General features: G+C 67.0%; 3 protein-coding genes across 3 annotated transcripts in view; 2 read left to right on the top strand and 1 right to left on the bottom strand.

Moving 5' to 3' along the window:
- The first annotated feature begins 544 nt into the window (after positions 1 to 544).
- The window catches only part of C1QTNF12 (C1q and TNF related 12), a 16,553-nt gene continuing 739 nt past the window's right edge, over positions 545 to 16,358 (top strand). The window contains 9 exon segments of the mRNA XM_032262003.1: positions 545 to 976; positions 2,950 to 3,066; positions 3,146 to 3,188; positions 3,191 to 3,253; positions 3,286 to 3,366; positions 3,369 to 3,436; positions 3,833 to 3,939; positions 4,189 to 4,278; positions 4,430 to 4,508. Of these exon segments, the coding sequence (XP_032117894.1) occupies positions 806 to 976; positions 2,950 to 3,066; positions 3,146 to 3,188; positions 3,191 to 3,253; positions 3,286 to 3,366; positions 3,369 to 3,436; positions 3,833 to 3,939; positions 4,189 to 4,278; positions 4,430 to 4,508 (819 nt within the window). The 5' untranslated portion in view covers positions 545 to 805.
- B3GALT6 (beta-1,3-galactosyltransferase 6) lies at positions 11,844 to 14,477 on the bottom strand. The gene has a single exon (XM_032262049.1). It carries the CDS (start codon positions 14,420 to 14,422, stop codon positions 13,433 to 13,435), a length of 990 nt encoding a protein of 329 aa, XP_032117940.1. The 5' UTR covers positions 14,423 to 14,477; the 3' UTR covers positions 11,844 to 13,432.
- Positions 14,694 to 16,358, top strand: part of SDF4 (stromal cell derived factor 4) — a 43,799-nt gene continuing 42,134 nt past the window's right edge. The window contains 1 exon segment of the mRNA XM_032262001.1: positions 14,694 to 14,831. The gene's annotated coding sequence lies outside the window, so the exon portion shown is untranslated.

Genomic DNA, 16,358 nt, shown 5'->3' with positions numbered 1-16,358 from the left:
TTCTTGTTAATTTGGGGGCTACTCTTGGCCTCAGCCCGGACCAGCGGCTGGGGGTTCTTCCAGCCCCATCTGGCTACCCCCTTCCCCCAGCCACTGGGCCCAAGGGGCCTGTTGCCTTGACCTGGCGTCACCTGACCCAGGCTGTAACTCAGGGCCCTGCCTTTCCAGCCAGGCCGGCCAGCATCCCCAGGACCCTGGGCTGGGCTGTGAGGGCAGCGCACCGGCAGGGCCTGGGTGAGGAGTTGTGGGAAGGGGCTGGGCTCTGTCCATGGCTGGTGGCTGCAGCTACCGGGGAGCCCTTGGACACTTGCTGCTGGTGGCTGGCTGCAGAGGCAGGTGCGGGAGGCCAGTTGAGTTCAGCTGGGAGGGAGGGTGAGGAGTCAGCTGTCTTCACGTTCCCCGCATGAGGCGGACCTTTGGGGAAGGGGGGAGGGCCAGGGTGGGGTCTGGGGAGGGGAGGCAAGGAATGGAGGTGGAGGTGAGGGGGTCTCCGCCTCATCTCCGCCACGGCAGCTCATCTGAGTGTGAGCCCGTGAGCCCTCCCCTTGGAGCCCGGAAGGTCTGGGGAGGAGCGGAGGGGAGGGGGGAGGGGAGGGTTTATCTGGCGGTGGAGTGAGCAGGCTAGAGGGTTGCGGCACTGGGACCTGAGCAGGGCCGTCGCGCTGCAGATCTGGGCACATCCCTGCAGACATGCAGCAGCGCAGGCTGGACGTGCCCCTGGGCCTCGTCCCTGCTCGGGGGGCTCTGAGCGCCGGCTGCCCCTAGGACTGCGTCCTGGCGCGGGGACTCGCCGCAGGACGGAGCCATGCGGCGCTGGGCCCGGGCCGTGGTCATGGCCCTCCTCTGGCTCGCTCTGCTTGGGGGTGTTGGGGCCCGGCGGGAGGCCAAGAGGACGCGGCAGCCCAGCCAGCGCGGGGATCCCCCCACCGCCACCGCCACTGCGTCTTCCTGCCAGGGAATGCCGGAGGCCCCTAAGGTAGGCGGCCTGGACGCATGTGGGTGCGGCCGTCGGGGGACTTGTGGTCGCTTGGAGCTTCGGCTGTAGGCTGTGGTCCCCCCTGAGCAGGCCCTGTTGCTCCTCCAGGCCTTGGCCATGGGTCCTGTCATGGGGTCTGCTGCAGCCCGCCCTGCCAGCCTCTGGGAAGCCCTCTCCTCCCCTGCGGCCAGGAACTGGCCCCCCGCTGTCTGGGGTGGGTTGGCGAAGGGGGCTTCCCGCAGGGGTTGGGGGCTGCAGTTGGCCGTTTGAGGCCTGGGCCTGTCCTGAGCAACCTGTTGCTATTGGCTGTAATTGCTGATTTCGGGGTGGGGGTGAGGAGGGGTCGGCAGCTTGTTAGATGGTTCACCAGACCCCCTGAGAGCCCAGCGACCCGTAACTCCTGTGGCTGGAGACACCGCGGCAAGCCTGTTGCTTGTGCTTTTGGGGGTCCTGTGTAGCCAGCACCCCCTCTTGCATGCCCCAGCCTGACCAGGCATCCTCGCAGAGGCAGAAGGCCCTGAGCCCACCTCAACCCTGGGTTTCCCCTCCTGCCAAGGGTCCCCCGATGGTCTCCAGCTGCTGCCGTCGGGCCCCAGGACTGGGAGGGGAGCCGCAGTCACCAGACCAACCCCTGCCTGCAGCCCTCACGCCTTTGGTGCTGGCTTCCCTCCTCCCAAGGGCGCCTCTGCGGCAGCCAGCCCGGCTGCCTCCCAGCCCCCACGGCCCCATTTCCCAGATGGGCAGGCTGAGGAGGGTTGAGGCCTTGAGGCCGTGGCTCTGCCAGCTCAGGAAGAGTGGGCTGGTTCCCGGCGTGAGGGCCAGGCTGGCATTGCTGGCAGGGGTGGGGCGGTGGAGGGGTCCTCAGCACTCGGCCAGTCCCAGGGAAGGGAGGGGCGCCCCTGCCCAGGGCTGCTCCAGGCCTCCCTGGAAGGGTGTGGGCTACAGGTTTGTGCTCAGGCTGACCCTCCAGGTGTCCGGGGTGGGATGGTTCTCCTGCGGTCCGCCCTCTGCAGCCTCTGGCCCTCATTCTCCAGATAGGCTGATGCCCGCGCCCTCCAGGGCACCAGGTCCTTCCAGCACGTTGCAGGCCGCCAGGAGAGCCAGCAGATAGGGGGCGCGTGAGAAGTGGGGGGTGCATTTGAATGGTCTTGGCTTGTTTTTCCCTAGGTGGGCCCGGTTCAGGGATGGGGACGTGCCCACCCTCCTGTCCCCCACGTTCCCATGGTAGAAGCCTGTCTGGTCCACTGGGAGGACCCCCTGCTGTGTCCACTCAGGAGGCCGAGGCCGTCTTCAGAACCTGGCCCTGCTGTGTTTGGGGCTAGGCCAAGCTCAGGATGGGACTCTGCTGTGGGCCAGGGTCCCTTGGCTCGCCCTGCCCTGGGGAGGGGCTCTCTCCCGGCCAGGACGCGCACTTGCTGTTGGAGCCTGGCACTTGTTGGAGCTTACAGGCCAGGCTACCCCAGCCCACACCCGCTTAACGCTCCGTCTGACTGTGGGGGGCTGGGCTGGCTTAAGAGGGGGTGATTGGAGAGGAGAGGGCAGCAGGCTCTTGGGGCAGCTCTGAACCCAAGGAGTGGGGTGAACTGGAAGGTACGGAGTCCTTGGAGGGAGGGTCCATGCCCCTTCCCCGCTGTGAGCCACTTGGCCTGGTGCCTCTGGGACTCCCAGTAAGGCCCGTGGAAAACTCTCTCCTGTCTTCCCCACAAGGCCCCATCCCTGCCCTAGCCAGGGCCAGGCGCCCGGCCGGGCTCAGGGCGTCAGGGTCCAGCTTGTCCACAGAAGCCCTGCATGCTTGCCCTGCCAGTGCCCGGCATCGGGACAGCTTCTGAGGCCCCCATGGCGGCTGTTGGTCTCTCCTGCCGGCGATGGCTTGTGGCATCTTCCCTGTGTCTGCACTGGGGTTCCCAGCTTTCCACAGGGCACAGCCTCAGTGCACTCTCCGCGTCCCGTCCCGTCCCGTCCCGTCCCTTCAGCCCTCCCAGGCCTCAGGACCTGAGCTCTCAGACGTCCGCAGGACATGGCTGAACTTTGTCCGATGGCCAGACGCCGGCGCGTTGAGGAAGCGGTGCCGAGGCCGGGACACGAAGCCAGTGAGCCTGGACAGGGTGTGGTGCTACCTCCCACGGGGTCCCACTGGGACCCTCACCGTTGTCTTCTGTCTCCCCCCAGCGGGGCCTCTTGTGCCCCCCAGGACCTCCAGATGCAGAAATGACCCAGAGACCCTGCTCTGGGAGTTTCAGGAGATGCTGAAAGCTCAGCCGCCCCGAACTGCCCAGGGTCCGGAGGTGCCTGTGCCCTCCTCCCCGCAGAGGCCATGGAGCACCGGTTCTCAGGGCTGCCGGACCCCGTGTGGCCCCCGGGGGTGGGCCCAAGGCTGGTGGGCGAGGCCTTTCCTGCCGGCTGAAGGGCCCCCGCCGGGTGGACAGGCGGACTCTGGTGGAGCTGGGTGGTTTTCAGGCTGTGGGTGGGGCCTGGGGCCCAGCCCGGTCCAGAGTCAGGGAGCTGGGTGGGGCCCCAGGTGGGTCGGAGGTCTGGAGGGGGCTTGGAGGGCAAGGGGCTGCCTTGGGTCAGGGTTGGGAGGCCCTGGGGTCCCAGACCACACCTTATGCCCAGGCCAAGCAGGGGGTTCCTCCTGGGTGTGGGCTGGAGGGTCCGCCTGTTGGCACCCACAGTGAGAGTGGCCCCAGGCCCCACCCACAGCCTGAAAACCACCCAGCTCCACCAGAGTCCGCCTGTCCACCCGGCGGGGGCCCTTCAGCCGGCAGGAAAGGCCTGCTCCAGTGAGGGGCTGTCGGCTGCAGGCACTTTCCCCAGGAGGGGTCTGTGGGGTGCCAGCTGCTCACCCGCTGCCCTCAGCCTGCCACCCAAGGCGCCTTCCTGCAAGGCTCCCGTCTGAGTCTGGCCTCGGGTCGGTTCACGGCACCTGCGTCCGGCATCTTCCAGTTCTATGCCTGCCTGCACGTGGTGAGCCGGATGGGGCCGAGCTTCCCGGGGGTGCCTGGCCCTGGGCACGGGTCCCCTTAGAGAGCTGCCCCCTGCCCACGGGGGCCTTGGACTGGGCGTGGGGTCCCTGCTACACTCTGGGCCTCAGGCCCACCCTCCCCAGCCCCAGCAGCCACTCCTGGGCCTGTCCTGGGCCGGGTGCCCCAAAGCCCCTCCCTCGGCCCCCACCCCCACCCCCCATGCGCCACCCTCCCCAGGGCTGTCTCCGCAGACCACAGTGAGCTGCAGGGCAAGGCCCGGCCGCGGGTCTGGGGTGCCGTGCGTGTCGTCTGCCTTGAGTCTCTGTGCCAGCGCCACAGGTGAGTGACTTCAGCCCCCGCTCCAGGCACAGCCCTGGGGACCACCCTTGGGCTGGGGGGTCACAGGCCCGCAGGGTCTCTGGGCACTGGGGTGGGTCTTGGCCCCATGGACCTGCAACGCCTCAGCCTTGCCATGCGGGGCTGTGTTCAGGTCCCTGGAGACCATCTCAGGCCTGGAGAGCAACAGCAAGGTCTTCACAGCACAGGTGCAGGGTCTGCTGCAGCTGCAGGTGAGGTGGGGACGGGAGCGTGAGGGTGGGCGGGGGGTGAGGGCGGGAGTCTGAGGATGGGCGGGTGTGTGAGCGCGGGGACGTGAGGGCCAGAGTGTGAGGCTGGGCCAGATGTGAGCAAGAGGGTTTGGGAGTGCTCGGGGCGCAGAGTTCTGGGGCCTCAGCACCTCCTAGCACAGGGCAGGAGGGCAGACGTTGCCCGTCAAGGGGCTGGGGTGTGGCTGCCCACCATGGTGACGTCCCCGTGCCTCCCACTGGCTGTGCTCACCGTCCAGGCGGGCTCCAGCTTCTCTGGACTGCTCCCGGGCACGTGAGGGTGCCGAGGGGGGCTGGGCGAGGAGCTGCCACCGGAGTTTGGGGATCTTCCCGTGGGTGCCTGTGGTCATCACAATAAAGAGCCGCCACGCTGGCTGCCACCCTCGTGTGCTGCGTGGATGTTTCCGTGGGGGTGGAGGCCGGGCTGCTGAGGTCTTGGGAGGGGCCGGGTGGGGGCAGAAGGGTGCTGCTCACGCAAAGCCCGGAAGCTGGGACTCTGGGCCACAGAACCTCGGGGCAGACTGCGCGGCCTGGGGTGGCGGTGGTGGGAGGCTGGGCCCTGCAGGCGCCGCGTTGGCCCTGAGGATGGGGACCACTGTCCGCGGAGGCCCTGCTCAGCCTGTCCACGGGCCTGTCCAGCCTTTGGGGGCCCTGGAAGCTGCCAGGTTGGGACATAGCACAGCTCTGGGCCCTCGGGAGGCCTGCATCCTGGGGGGGGATGTGGGGGCCTCTGTGTGGGAGGGCGTGCAGGCCACACCCGGGACGGTGTGGTCACATGTGCTGGTCGCCACAGGTGTGCGGAGCTGAAGGGCACCCCTGTGGGCTCAGGTTGGCCCAGACCATGGGGTGCCCTGGGCACCCAGGTGGAGCAGGGGTGGGACCAGCAGGCTTCTCCCCGCCTGGCCCAGGGGCAGCCACACCCTAAGGACCAGCCTCTCAGACGCCAGAATTGCCCATGGAGGGTTGGTGGGCCCCGCGTGCGACTCCCATGCGGCTGCCTCCTGGCAGGTCCTGTGGATTTGGGTCCCGTCCCCCGCCCACCCCATTTTGGCTCTGGCAAACCCAGACCAGAGAGCAAATTGGCCTCAGGACGTCAGGGCCTCTGCTGAGCTGCAGAGACGTCACCTCAGGACCCCTGGTGGGTGGTGCGGTCGGGGAGGTTGGAGGAGGCTGGCGTCCACGGCTGTTACCCCTCCCCTGGGACGTGGACCTGCCTGGGCTGGCACCTGAGCATCGAGGCAGGACAAGCAAGGTGTGTGGGTGGGCACCAAGCCCCAGGGGGTGGGCCTGGCTGCTGACCCATCCCGCCTCTCTCCCTGGGGCCCCCAGGGTGGCATAGGGGCTGCAGCTGTCTGGAGGGCCTCTGCTTTACTTGCCCAGGCTGTGGCCACCAGCCTGGGGACGTCCAGCCAGGCAAGGGCTGGCGATGGGCACCACTCTGGGGTCCCATTCAGGAGGTGGGGTGGCGGGGAGGTCAACAGCTTTGGCACCACCTCAAGGGTCTTGAAGCCCTGGTGTGGGGTGCGGGATACCAGCCTTGATGCAAAAGCCCAGGCTTGGGGCTCCTCTTTGCTCTCAGCACCCCCTTGGTGGGCACGGTCTGCCCCTGGGACCCAGACCCGGAGCTCAGGGTCTCTCCCCTCTGCAGCCCCTGCCCTGCTTGGCCACGGCGCTCCGCAGTTCCCCTCCAGAGAGCAGGGCTGCTGCCTGTCGCACGGGGGAAACAGAGGCTGTGCCCGGACGTCCCGGAGCTGGGTGGCGGGGACGGCAGTGTTGGAGCCCTGAGGAGGCCCGGTGTGGCCTGCACTCTCCTAGTATGCGTGAGACCCAGGGCTGCAACACCCCTGTTTGCTTCAAGTTTTCAGTGGCTCTTCCCCTGCCCGGCTGGGCCTCGCTCACCCGTCCTGCCCTCTGCTCCCCAGCCCTGGGCGAGAGTGGGCTGGGACCAGGCTCCCCGGATCAGGCAGAGCCCAGCCGGGCCCTTCGGAGCACCACCCTGGCCTCACCATCTGGGAATGGGGGCCCTCCAGGTCCTTCAGCGGCAGCCTGTCCCTCACCCCACCCAGCCCCGGAGCGGGGAGCTGTGATGACAGATGGAGATGCTGAAAATGGGACCCAGGGCCCCGGAAAGCGAGAGGGAGACAAGAGACAAGGAGATGGGGAGGGGGGGCCGGGGCAGGGGTGGGGGCCGGGCGGGGGCTGAAGGAGGGGGGCTGGGGTGGGGGCTGGGGTGGGGGCCGGGCAGGGGCTGAATGGGGGGGGCTGGGGTGGGGGCCGGGCAGGGGCTGAATGGGGGGGATGGGCATCCTGGCGCCGGTGCCACCTGCCTGGCTTCTGTGAACTCCCTGGCCGGGGCTGGGCACGTCGGAGGCTGCTGCTGTGGCCTCCCGGCCGTCCTGGGAGGGGCCATGCCTGCACCTTCCCGGCCCGCCCTGGCACGGCGGCCCCGGGGCTGCCTCGGTGAGGTCAGAAGCAGTATTCCCAGTCCATGCTGCTGTCCTGGTGTTAAACTCAGACAGAAATGTGGATGGCAGCTCAGGGCAGCTAGAAAGTCTCTTGGGGCCAGGAGCACCGGCCACCTCAAGGGAGGCAGCAGGAGCCAGGGAGAGGCGGTGGTGGGGGCTCCTGGCTGTGAGGAGGGCTGGTCCCAGCCCGGCCCTGTGGGTCAGGTGTGGACACCCTTGTCCATCCGTTCTTGGTGCCTCGAGGGCCCCACTGTTGGGCATGTGGGGGATACGGCCGCCCTGGCCTGGCCCCTGGGGGTGCCTGGGTATGGACCCTGGCACTGCAGCCAGGACAGGCAGGCGCTGTGGGACCCAGTTTTGGCATCTGACTTCGCCCCCTCTCCCCATCCCTGTTGCCCTGCTGAGAGGGGGTCTGCTCCAAGGGCCCCTGGGCTGCCCGCCGGCCTCTGCAGTAACCTCAGCCTGTTTCTGTGGCCTGTCCTGGGCCCCAGACTGCACCACAGGTCCTGACCACTGTCACCTGAGTTTCGGGGCAAGCGTGGCCTGGGGGGTGTGGGGGACGTCTGGGGGCCACCTGTGCTGCTTTTTAAGTATCTGTTTGCCCAGTGCTCAGTGTTGACCCAGGTCGAGAGTTGTGTGTCCCTGTGACTGGTGCATGGCCTCTGTGTCTTCGGGTCTGTGAGGGGCTCTGCCCTGGGGCCCGGACTCTCTGCAGAGTCAGCAGCTTGGCCCCCACGGAGCAAACCCAGGGCAGCTGGCCAGGGCCTTGGGGCCTGAGCCCTCAGCCTGATACTCAGTGCCCGGAGTGGCCGTGGGCAGAGTTCCTGGGGTCCAGGCCACAAAGCCTTGGTCCTGCCACAGAGCCTGTCACACCAGACAGTCAACAGGGGGCCCAAAGAGCTGTGATGGCCACCCCGGCATTTGGGGCTCCCCAAACTGGGTGAGGGGGTCCAGAGAGGGGCCTCCCACCCTCAGCTAGGGGCTGCTCAGCGAGCTGTCCTTAGGGGAAGCCCCTGGGAGGCTTCTTTCCTGCCTGCAGAGCGCTGCCCTGGGACCTGCCATGCTGGAGGCCGCTGGGGCTGGAGCCGGGGGCAGAGCTGGGGCTGGAGCTGGGGGCAGAGCTGGGACCTGTGGCTATAGCTCGCGGGCTGGGCTTGGCCAGTTTGCCCTTCAGACCACTCTGAGCTGTGGCAACCTCAGGGCCTGTCCCCCGGGGTCTCCCGTGGCCTAAGCCTGGAGTGGCAGCATGTCTGGGAGCGGGGAACACGCCCGGACCTGCCTGTGCCTGCTGAGCCGCCGGCGTCTGACAGGTACACAGGTGGGCCTGGCAGCAGAGGCCTGGGGACAAAGGGTGTTTGTTTGGGAGGCCAGGGCAGTCCCCGCTCTGGGGCAGTGACTCACGGGGCCTCGGCGTGATGACATCTGTGTTGCAACACCGTGTGTCATGCACGTGACATGGGGCCTTCCACCCACCCCACGCCCACGGCCCTCACGTGGGGTGATGAAGCGTGACGGCTGGCCGGGGCTGGAGGGCTGGGAAAACCCCGCCTTGGTCTCTGCAGGGAAGTATCTACAGACCCCTCAGCCCCCCGACCCGCCAGGCCTCTCCCTGCCACACGGGGGGTGGGTGGGCGGAGCAGGACACCCCTCCGCAGCAGGAGGCAGAGCCTCCGGACTCAGGCCTTCGGGTTAGGCACCTTTTAGGCTGAGTTCCGGTGCCTGGGCCGGAAGGGTGGGGTGGGGCCGGTCTGCAGAGGCGGTGGAGGGTGAGGCACCGTGACCCCCCCGTCACCCAGTGGGGACTTGGGCCTGGCTCTGCCCATCATCACTCCCTCTCCATCCGAGGTGGGTGGCTGCGGGTGCAGAGCCCCCGGGGGAGGCTGGGCCTGCCGAGACCTTCAGATGCCTCCAGAGGGTGGGGCCGGGGCTTGAGTTTCCTTTTTTTTTTTTTTTTGAGACGGAGTTTCGCTCCTGCTGCCCAGGCTGGAGTGCAATGGCACGATCTCGGCTCACCGCAACCTCCGCCTCCTGGGTTCAGGCAATTCTCCTGCCTCAGCCTCCCGAGTAGCTGGGATTACAGGCACGCGCCACCATGCCCAGCTGATTTTTTGTATTTTTAGTAGAGACGGGGTTTCACCATGTTGACCAGGATGGTCTCGATCTCCCGACCTCGTGATCCACCCGCCTCGGCCTCCCAAAGTGCTGGGATTACAGGCGTGAGCCACCGCGCCCGGCCTTGAGTTTCCTTTTGCTTGGGTCACTGGGCTGGGTCAGGCCCCGGGTCCGTGGGGAGTGGAGAGGACCGCGGGCCTCCTGGGCCCCTATCCTGCCTGCCCAGCCAGCCCTGGAGGGTCCGAGGCTGCCTGTGGTGTTTGCTCTGCAGGATGAAGCTGAGGAGGTCCCAGCAGAGCCACACCTGCGACCCCTGCCTTCTCAGCAGCGGGTGCTGTCTTGCACCCCGGCCAGCTGAGTTGAGGGGCTTTGCGGCATTGATGGCCCCTGTGGAGCAGGATGCCCCAGCGCCAGTCCAAGGAGAGGGCCCGAGGCCATGCTGCACATCTCGCTGGGCAACTCCACCAGGGCAGAGGCCAAGGCTGGGAGGGGGAGGAATGCCTGCCCCTCCCACCTCCACCACCCTTCAGCCCCCTAGCTGCAGCCGCTCCTCGGACCCCTCATCCACCGTCTACCTCTGCTGCGAAACCCAAGGAGGGAGGCTCGGATCCTTGGGGAGGGAGGAGGGGGTGGGTCCCAGAGAGACCCTCTGAGAAGATGAGGCCCAGGACAGGGTGGGGCCAGATCTCGGTGCTTTTTCTGGGGTGGTTCTGACCACGCCGGCACGGTGCAGGGTGGTGGGCCTCCTGGGTGCTGCATGGACATCAGGACAGGGTCAGCAGGGAGGGTGTGGAGGGCAGGAAGGCCAGAGGGAGGGGCTGTGAGGTCTGGGGATGCGGAGGTCTGAGGGAAAGGAGTGTGGGCACGCAGAGGCCAGCTTGCTGGGGTGGCCTGCCTTCCAGCTCCTGGGCTGTGGGAGCATCCGGGGTGGAGACCCTCAAGGGGAGGCCCAGGGAGTGCAGGGAGACCCAGGGGTTTGGGCTGTGCCCCCTCTAAAACCTCCTCTTTGAGGCCCCCCGAGACTGGCCAGGCCTGTGGGATGGACAGGCCAATGGGGACACAGAAGTCTTTCCCCTCGGCCCACAGCGGGAGAGGGAGATGCCAGCTCACCCCAGAGCAGGAAACTAGGAGAAAGAGCCCCTCCCTGGCCCCACAGAGCCAGTCCGTGGAGCTGGAAACGTTTTCACTGGCTGTTGGCGGGCCCTTGCGTGAACAAGGGGCTTCCTCTCCCCTCCGGGGCCTGCTCTGGGTGTGGAGGGCCAGGCCGCCCGTCTCTGTGGCCACCTGCTCCCCAGGGCTCCCAAGCCGTCTGCTTGTCAGCTGGTCTCACGGTGGCACGGCTGGGGAGCCTGGGGCTGGCGGGGCAGCATGAGGGCCATGCCCCCTAGATCCGAGGACTCTGAGACCAGGCTCGGCCAGGAAGAGGGTGGAAGAGTCTGGGGTTACCCAGGTGGCAGGGGCCGGACAGGCAAAGGCCTGCCGGGCACGGGGTGTGTGCTGAGCCCCGGGAGGAGGAGATCTGGACCCGTCAGTGCTGGGTGTCTGCAGCGCCTGCCCACGTGGAGTACCGAACAGACCCGGGCACAGGGAGCTGGGCTGGCACCCGGGGCTGCTGGACGGGGCGGCGTCTCCCCTGGGAGACCTGGAGGTCGCCCTCCAGAAGTCCTGGGAAGAGACCTGTGGGCGGATCCCCTCCCCCTCCTTGCCTGGGGGGTGAGTCGTCAAGCCTTGGCCTCAGAGGCGTCGACTGGGTCCCGGTTTCATGGCCACACAGCTGCCTTCTCTTTCTGATAGGGGTGCCAGTTACATGGCAGTAAGACCACCTCAGCCTCGGCTCAATGTGACTCCGCCTGCGGAGGCCTGAATTCCAAACAAGGTCAGTCTGCAGCTGCTGTTAGGGCTTGGAACAGTCCAGAACAGGAGCCTCGACCCCACCATCCCAGCCAGGCACAGGGGGCAGGTGGAGGCCTGGAGGCCTCAGGGGTGGGGGTGCCCCCAGGAGCAAGCAGCGCTTTGCATCTTGGGGGCGACTGCCCAGGCCACAGGCCCTGTGGGTGCCCAGGGCCGGCCCAGAGAGCTGGAGCTGATGTCAGGGGGCAGCCTCCAGCGGGTGGGGGCAAAGGGGCAGGACCAGGGTCCCCAGGAGGACGGCAGAGGTGGGTGCTCTCCTCCTGAGGGATCCGGAAGGGACCAGAGCCCTCCCTCCTGGCTTGACCTGCCTTCCCTGCCGTCCACGCGCCTCCTGGGGGCTGTGCATGTGCAGCTGCTCCGTGCCTGTCCAGCCCCAACACTGTCCCCTCCACGGCGGGCTCTCAGGCCCCTGGAGATACATCGTGGAGCTCGGGAACAGTCAGCTGTCCTGTATCCCAAGTACCCACAGGAAATAGAACTCGATGACTTCCCGTCTCCCAAGGGCCTCCTGGTTCAGCCCTGGTTTCCCGGAACTGAGAACGTTGGTGGGTGGGGGGCTGCACGTGCTCAGCCTGGGGCAGGGGGTGCCACGGCACGTCCACCATCTAGAGGGGCCACGGGGCAGGGAGACGCCAGCGAGCAGGGAAGATCCACAGGGCAAGTTCGAGGTGAGGCCAGAGAGCTGCAGCTGCCCTGGCTCTGGAAGCCCCCAGTCCCCGCCCCAGGTCCAGGTCCAGGTCCGGCCGTCAGCCCACGTGTCCTCTGAACCCGTTCACCACCACACGGATGGGAGGGTCAGCCCAGGGCAGGCTTTGTTCTGATTTAAAATTTAATGTCTGAGGTTGAAAAACACTACATTTCCATTTTTGTAGGTCAGAAGTGGTTGCAAACGGGATTTTTACACTCTTTCTATGGGGGGGTTTGGGGCATTTGCACTGTGCGTTCCACGGGGCAACTCTGGGGAGGCACGAAGAGCTGGGCAGTGCAGGGCGAGGTGTGGAGGGCCAGCCCTTGGTTCAAATCCTGCTCTCCACTGTCCGTGAGGTCCTCAGCAATTCCAAACTTCAGAGGAGACATCCCAGTAAAATCGGCTGGCAGGGATCTCGACACCCGTGATGGGCAGACCCTGGGCTCGTGTGGGACCCCCGTGGGAGGGGAGGGCCCCATCCTGGTCACACAAGGCCGTCAGTCCCAGATTCAACGTGGCTCACTGGAGCTTGAACTCTTATGCCTGACCTAGGGACGCCTCTGGGGTCCGACCCGTGCCTCCTGGGGTGGGAGGATCACTGTGCACATCACTGAGCACAGAGCACCCCCCACCCCATTCTTTCCTCCTTGAGACCACTGCTTCCTGCAAACAGAAAGAACCCGAACCTGCTCCCAAACCCATGGCCTGAGCCTGACCGTGACCCTAACGATCCAGACTGGATCCCGCCCCAAAGTAGGACAGCAAAGGCCACAGTGGGGACCACACAGATTCTCCAGACACAAAACCCCAGTGGGACTCTGGGGCTCATGGTCACCCCTTGTCCTGGGGCCACTTTATTTTACTTTGGCAAGGACTACAGTGTTCACTTTTCTCAGTCAATGAGGCGGCTTCCCAGGACGCACGAAGGTGGTGAGGCGGGCCGGCTGCTCCGGTTCTCTTGAGGCAGAATTTGGGAAGCCTCCTGAGCACCCAAGGGTTCGATTGCTGGGACTCGGGCAAAGCAGCACCGGCTCTCTGCGGCCACGGGAAGCCTTAAGAGGAAAGTCTCTTCAGAAAGAAACAATGACGTGTAAACCGAAAAGATAAATGCCCAGTTTTAAAGTTCTGCGTTTCTCCAAACACACGCGGGGCTGACAGTACGAGCGGTACAAACGCATTACCCACAAACGCCAAGTTCTGACATAAAAGTCTTTCCTTAAATCATGTAAAAAACACCGAGACCAGCACGCTGCCAACTTAAACTTACTTCGACACAAACTTACAGTAAATAAGTCACAAGTGAACACCGAGTTATATTTACCACGAAGTCACTGGACAGAGACAGAGACCAAAACACCATTAAAGCGAACCGAAGTGAAACCACTCTGTCTTACACGCACACGGGAGAAACGCCACTGACAAGAGACGCAGAAGACGGAGTCCAGCGCGCCGGTCGGGGACGGCACGGGGTCAGCGGCTCAGGGTGCAGCCGGCCGGGCTCAGGCCCGCTGAGGTCCAGGAACGGGGGGCACCTCCCCCGGACACGGCGCGCTGTCCCGGCGACCCCCAGGGGGTCTCCCAATCGCGGGCCGAGACGCACGCAGCGACCACCGGCGTGGCCGCGGGACGGGGGCGCTGGGACCCAGGCGAGGCGCGCCCCCCGGCGCAACGGGGTGAGGCGGGCGCCCAGAGGGCCGGGCGGCGTTGGCGGCTCAGGGGATGCCCTCCCTCCTCTGGCAGCACTGCGAGGGCGGCGCGGACCAGTCGTAGACGTAGGACAGGCGCAGCTGCACCTCGCGCTTGCACAGGCGGCCCTCCCGCGCCAGCGTCGCGTGCTTCTCCAGCATGTCCTCCAGGCTCTGCTTGTGCGTCACCAGGTACTGGTTGCTGCAGCCGCGGGAGCGGTACTCGGTGTCGAAGCGCGGGTCGTGCTCGCGCTGCACGTCCACCGGCGCCAGCCAGGCGCCCACGGACACGTCCTCGCTGTGCCAGGCGCGCAGGTAGTCGCGGCTGAGGCGCAGGTAGCGCACCAGGTCGGCCGAGAGCACGTAGCCGCCGCCCAGCGCGTAGGGCAGGTAGTAGTCGCAGAGCTGCCAGGCGGCCTCGCGCCAGCGGCCCCCGGGCTTGACGCGCCCGCGGCCCGAGAAGAAGCCCCAGTAGAGGCGGCGGCGGCGCGCGGGGTCGCGGGCGCGCAGCTCCGCCAGCAGCGCGTCCAGCCGCGCGAAGGAGTCGTCGTCCGCCTTGAGCACGAACTCGAAGGCCACGTGCTCGTCCAGCCAGGCCAGCATGGCCAGCACCTTGGCCGTGAGGTTGTCGTAGGCGTCGCGCAGCGCGGGCAGCAGCAGCAGGTCCCCGTGCCGCGCCTGCTCGCGCTCCAGGGCGCGCCGCTCCTCGGCGCCCAGGCCGGCGGTGCCCACGGCGAAGCGCGCCCACACGTCGCCCGGGGCCCCGCGCCGCGCCAGCCACGTGCTGCGGACCACGCTGCGGCGCTCGGCGGCGCGGGGCGCGCTGGCCACCAGCACGGCCAGGAAGGCGGCGGCGCGCGCGGGCGCGGGGGGCTGGGGGCCGCGGCCCGGCGCCGCCCGGGGGTCCCCGGGCTCGGACGCGCAGCGCGCCAGGTAGAGCAGCGCCGCCCCGCACAGCACCAGCGCGCCCAGGCCCAGCGCCGCCCGCCGCCGCCACGCGCGCCGCAGCAGCTTCATGGCGCCCGCGCCGGGCCCGCGGCCCAGGCCGGGCGAGCGGATGCGCAGGCGCCGCCGGCTCGGGGCGGTGCGCGTGCGCACGGCGCTCCCGGGAGCGCGCCGGCGCCTTCCGAAGACGCCGAGTCTCGCGGGCGCTCGGAGGCCGGCGACCAATCGGCGGCCGCGGCGGTGCCAGGAGCGGCCGTCACGTGGCCTCGCGCGCCCTTCTCATTGGTCGACCTCGGAGCGGCCCCGCGACCGCTTCCGCCCGAAGGAGAGATGGTGGTGCCGGCGTCGCGGCAGTGAGGTCGCGCCCGTTCGCACCGCCCCCGCCCGCAAGAAAGATGGCAGCGGCCTGAGCCAGGCCCGTTGGCGGCGTCACGGGCGCTTCGCTCCGCTCCTCGGATCCCGGGTGCGGGGAGGCAGGCCGGTGAGTGAGGGGCCCCAGGCGGCCTCTGCAGGCCGCGGGGCCGAGGGTCCCCGCCGGCCGGACGGCGAGGGCGGGTCTGGAGGCCGTCGCCACCTCCCGCCCTGGGCCGGGACACCGTCGGTCCGCTCGGGCTCGAGCCCCAGCGAGACTCCGCCGTCGCCGGGGCTCCTGGGGGCAGGGACGGGCCGACGACGCGGGTCTCCCCGGCCATCGGCACGTCGGGTCTTCTGTTGGCCAGAACCCACGGATGGCGCCGCGAAACGGAGGCCGAGGGGGGTCTGGCTGGACTCGCATTTATCCGCGGGGCGGCCTTGGACGAGCTGCCCGGCTTCCCTGCGTCCCCCGTTAGGCGGGTTTGGAGGGTTGCCGTCGGCGGTGCCCTTGACGTCCGGCTCGGAGGCGGCGTGGGGACCCTGCGGGGCGCTCCGAATCGGTGCGCGCGCTTCGCCGCCAGACGCGGCTTCGTGCCGCGGAGCCGAAGCCGGGGACGGCGAAGTTCCGTGTCTGCCCAAGCCGCTTCCCACGCTCGCTTCGCGAGGGCCTGTTGGTTCCTTGCTGGGGACGGAGGCTCCCGGGGGTGGCGATTCCGCAGGCGAAGCCTGACATCCCTCTCGCGTGGGCGGGACGGGCCGGCTCAGCTGTGCTTCCCGCCTACGCTCGCCACGGGAGGAGGTTCCACGTGATGGACCCCTGACATTTGGAGTTACTTTTGGGTTACTGTCTAAACATTTCCTTATAGGAGACAGGGTCTCATCTTTTTGTTTTTGCTTTTTAGAGAGACGCAGTCTCGGCTGGGCGCGGTGGCTCACGCCTGTAATCCCAGCACTTTGGGAGGTCCAGGCTGGATCGCGAGGTCAGGAGTTCAAGACCAGCCTGCCCACCTGGCCAAGCTGTGAAACCCTGTCTCTACTAAAAATACCAAAAAAAATAAATAAATAAGTAAATAGCCGGGCGTGGTTGCGTGCGCCTGTAATCCCAGCTACTCGGGACGCCGAGGCAGGGGAATTGCTGGAACCCGGGAGCAGGAGCTTGCAGTGAGCTGAGGTCACGCCACTGCACTCCAGCCTGGGTGACAGAGCAAGACTCCGTATCAAAAACAAAAAAAGAAAAAGAAAAAAAGCTACCCAGTCTCACTGTGCTGCCCAGGCTAGTCTCACGGTCCTCCTGCCTCAAGTAAACTTCTGTGTAACTCATCAAGATAATGTAGAATCGAGAGCTGGCTCTGTTCCTCAGGAACAAGGTGCAGTCTCTTTGCACACAGCACGTTTTTCGACTGTAGTTGGTGGAGTCAGCACCAGGAAGAGGTGTCTGGTGAGCTGGGACGACAGGGACAGAATTATGCCACCAGGAGGGAACGAAAAAGCCCTGAGCCGTGTTAAGAAAATCAGGCCGATGGCTGGGCACGGTGGCTCACGCCTGTATTCCCAGCACTTTGGGTGGCCAAGGTGGGAGGATCACCTGAGGTCCGGAGTTCAAGACCAGCCTGACCCAACGTGGAGAAACCCCATCTCTACTACAAAAATTAGC

This window comes from Sapajus apella, unplaced genomic scaffold, assembly GCF_009761245.1.
Source record: "Sapajus apella isolate SASKATOON/1434 unplaced genomic scaffold, GSC_monkey_1.0 scaffold127, whole genome shotgun sequence".
Classification (NCBI taxonomy): Eukaryota; Metazoa; Chordata; class Mammalia; order Primates; family Cebidae; genus Sapajus; species Sapajus apella.
This window is presented reverse-complemented; position numbering and strand designations above follow the sequence as displayed.

Excerpts from the sequence above, each read along its gene's own strand:
- B3GALT6 (XM_032262049.1), bottom strand. The coding sequence starts at position 14,422 with ATGAAGCTGCTGCGGCGCGCGTGGCGGCGGCGGGCGGCGCTGGGCCTG.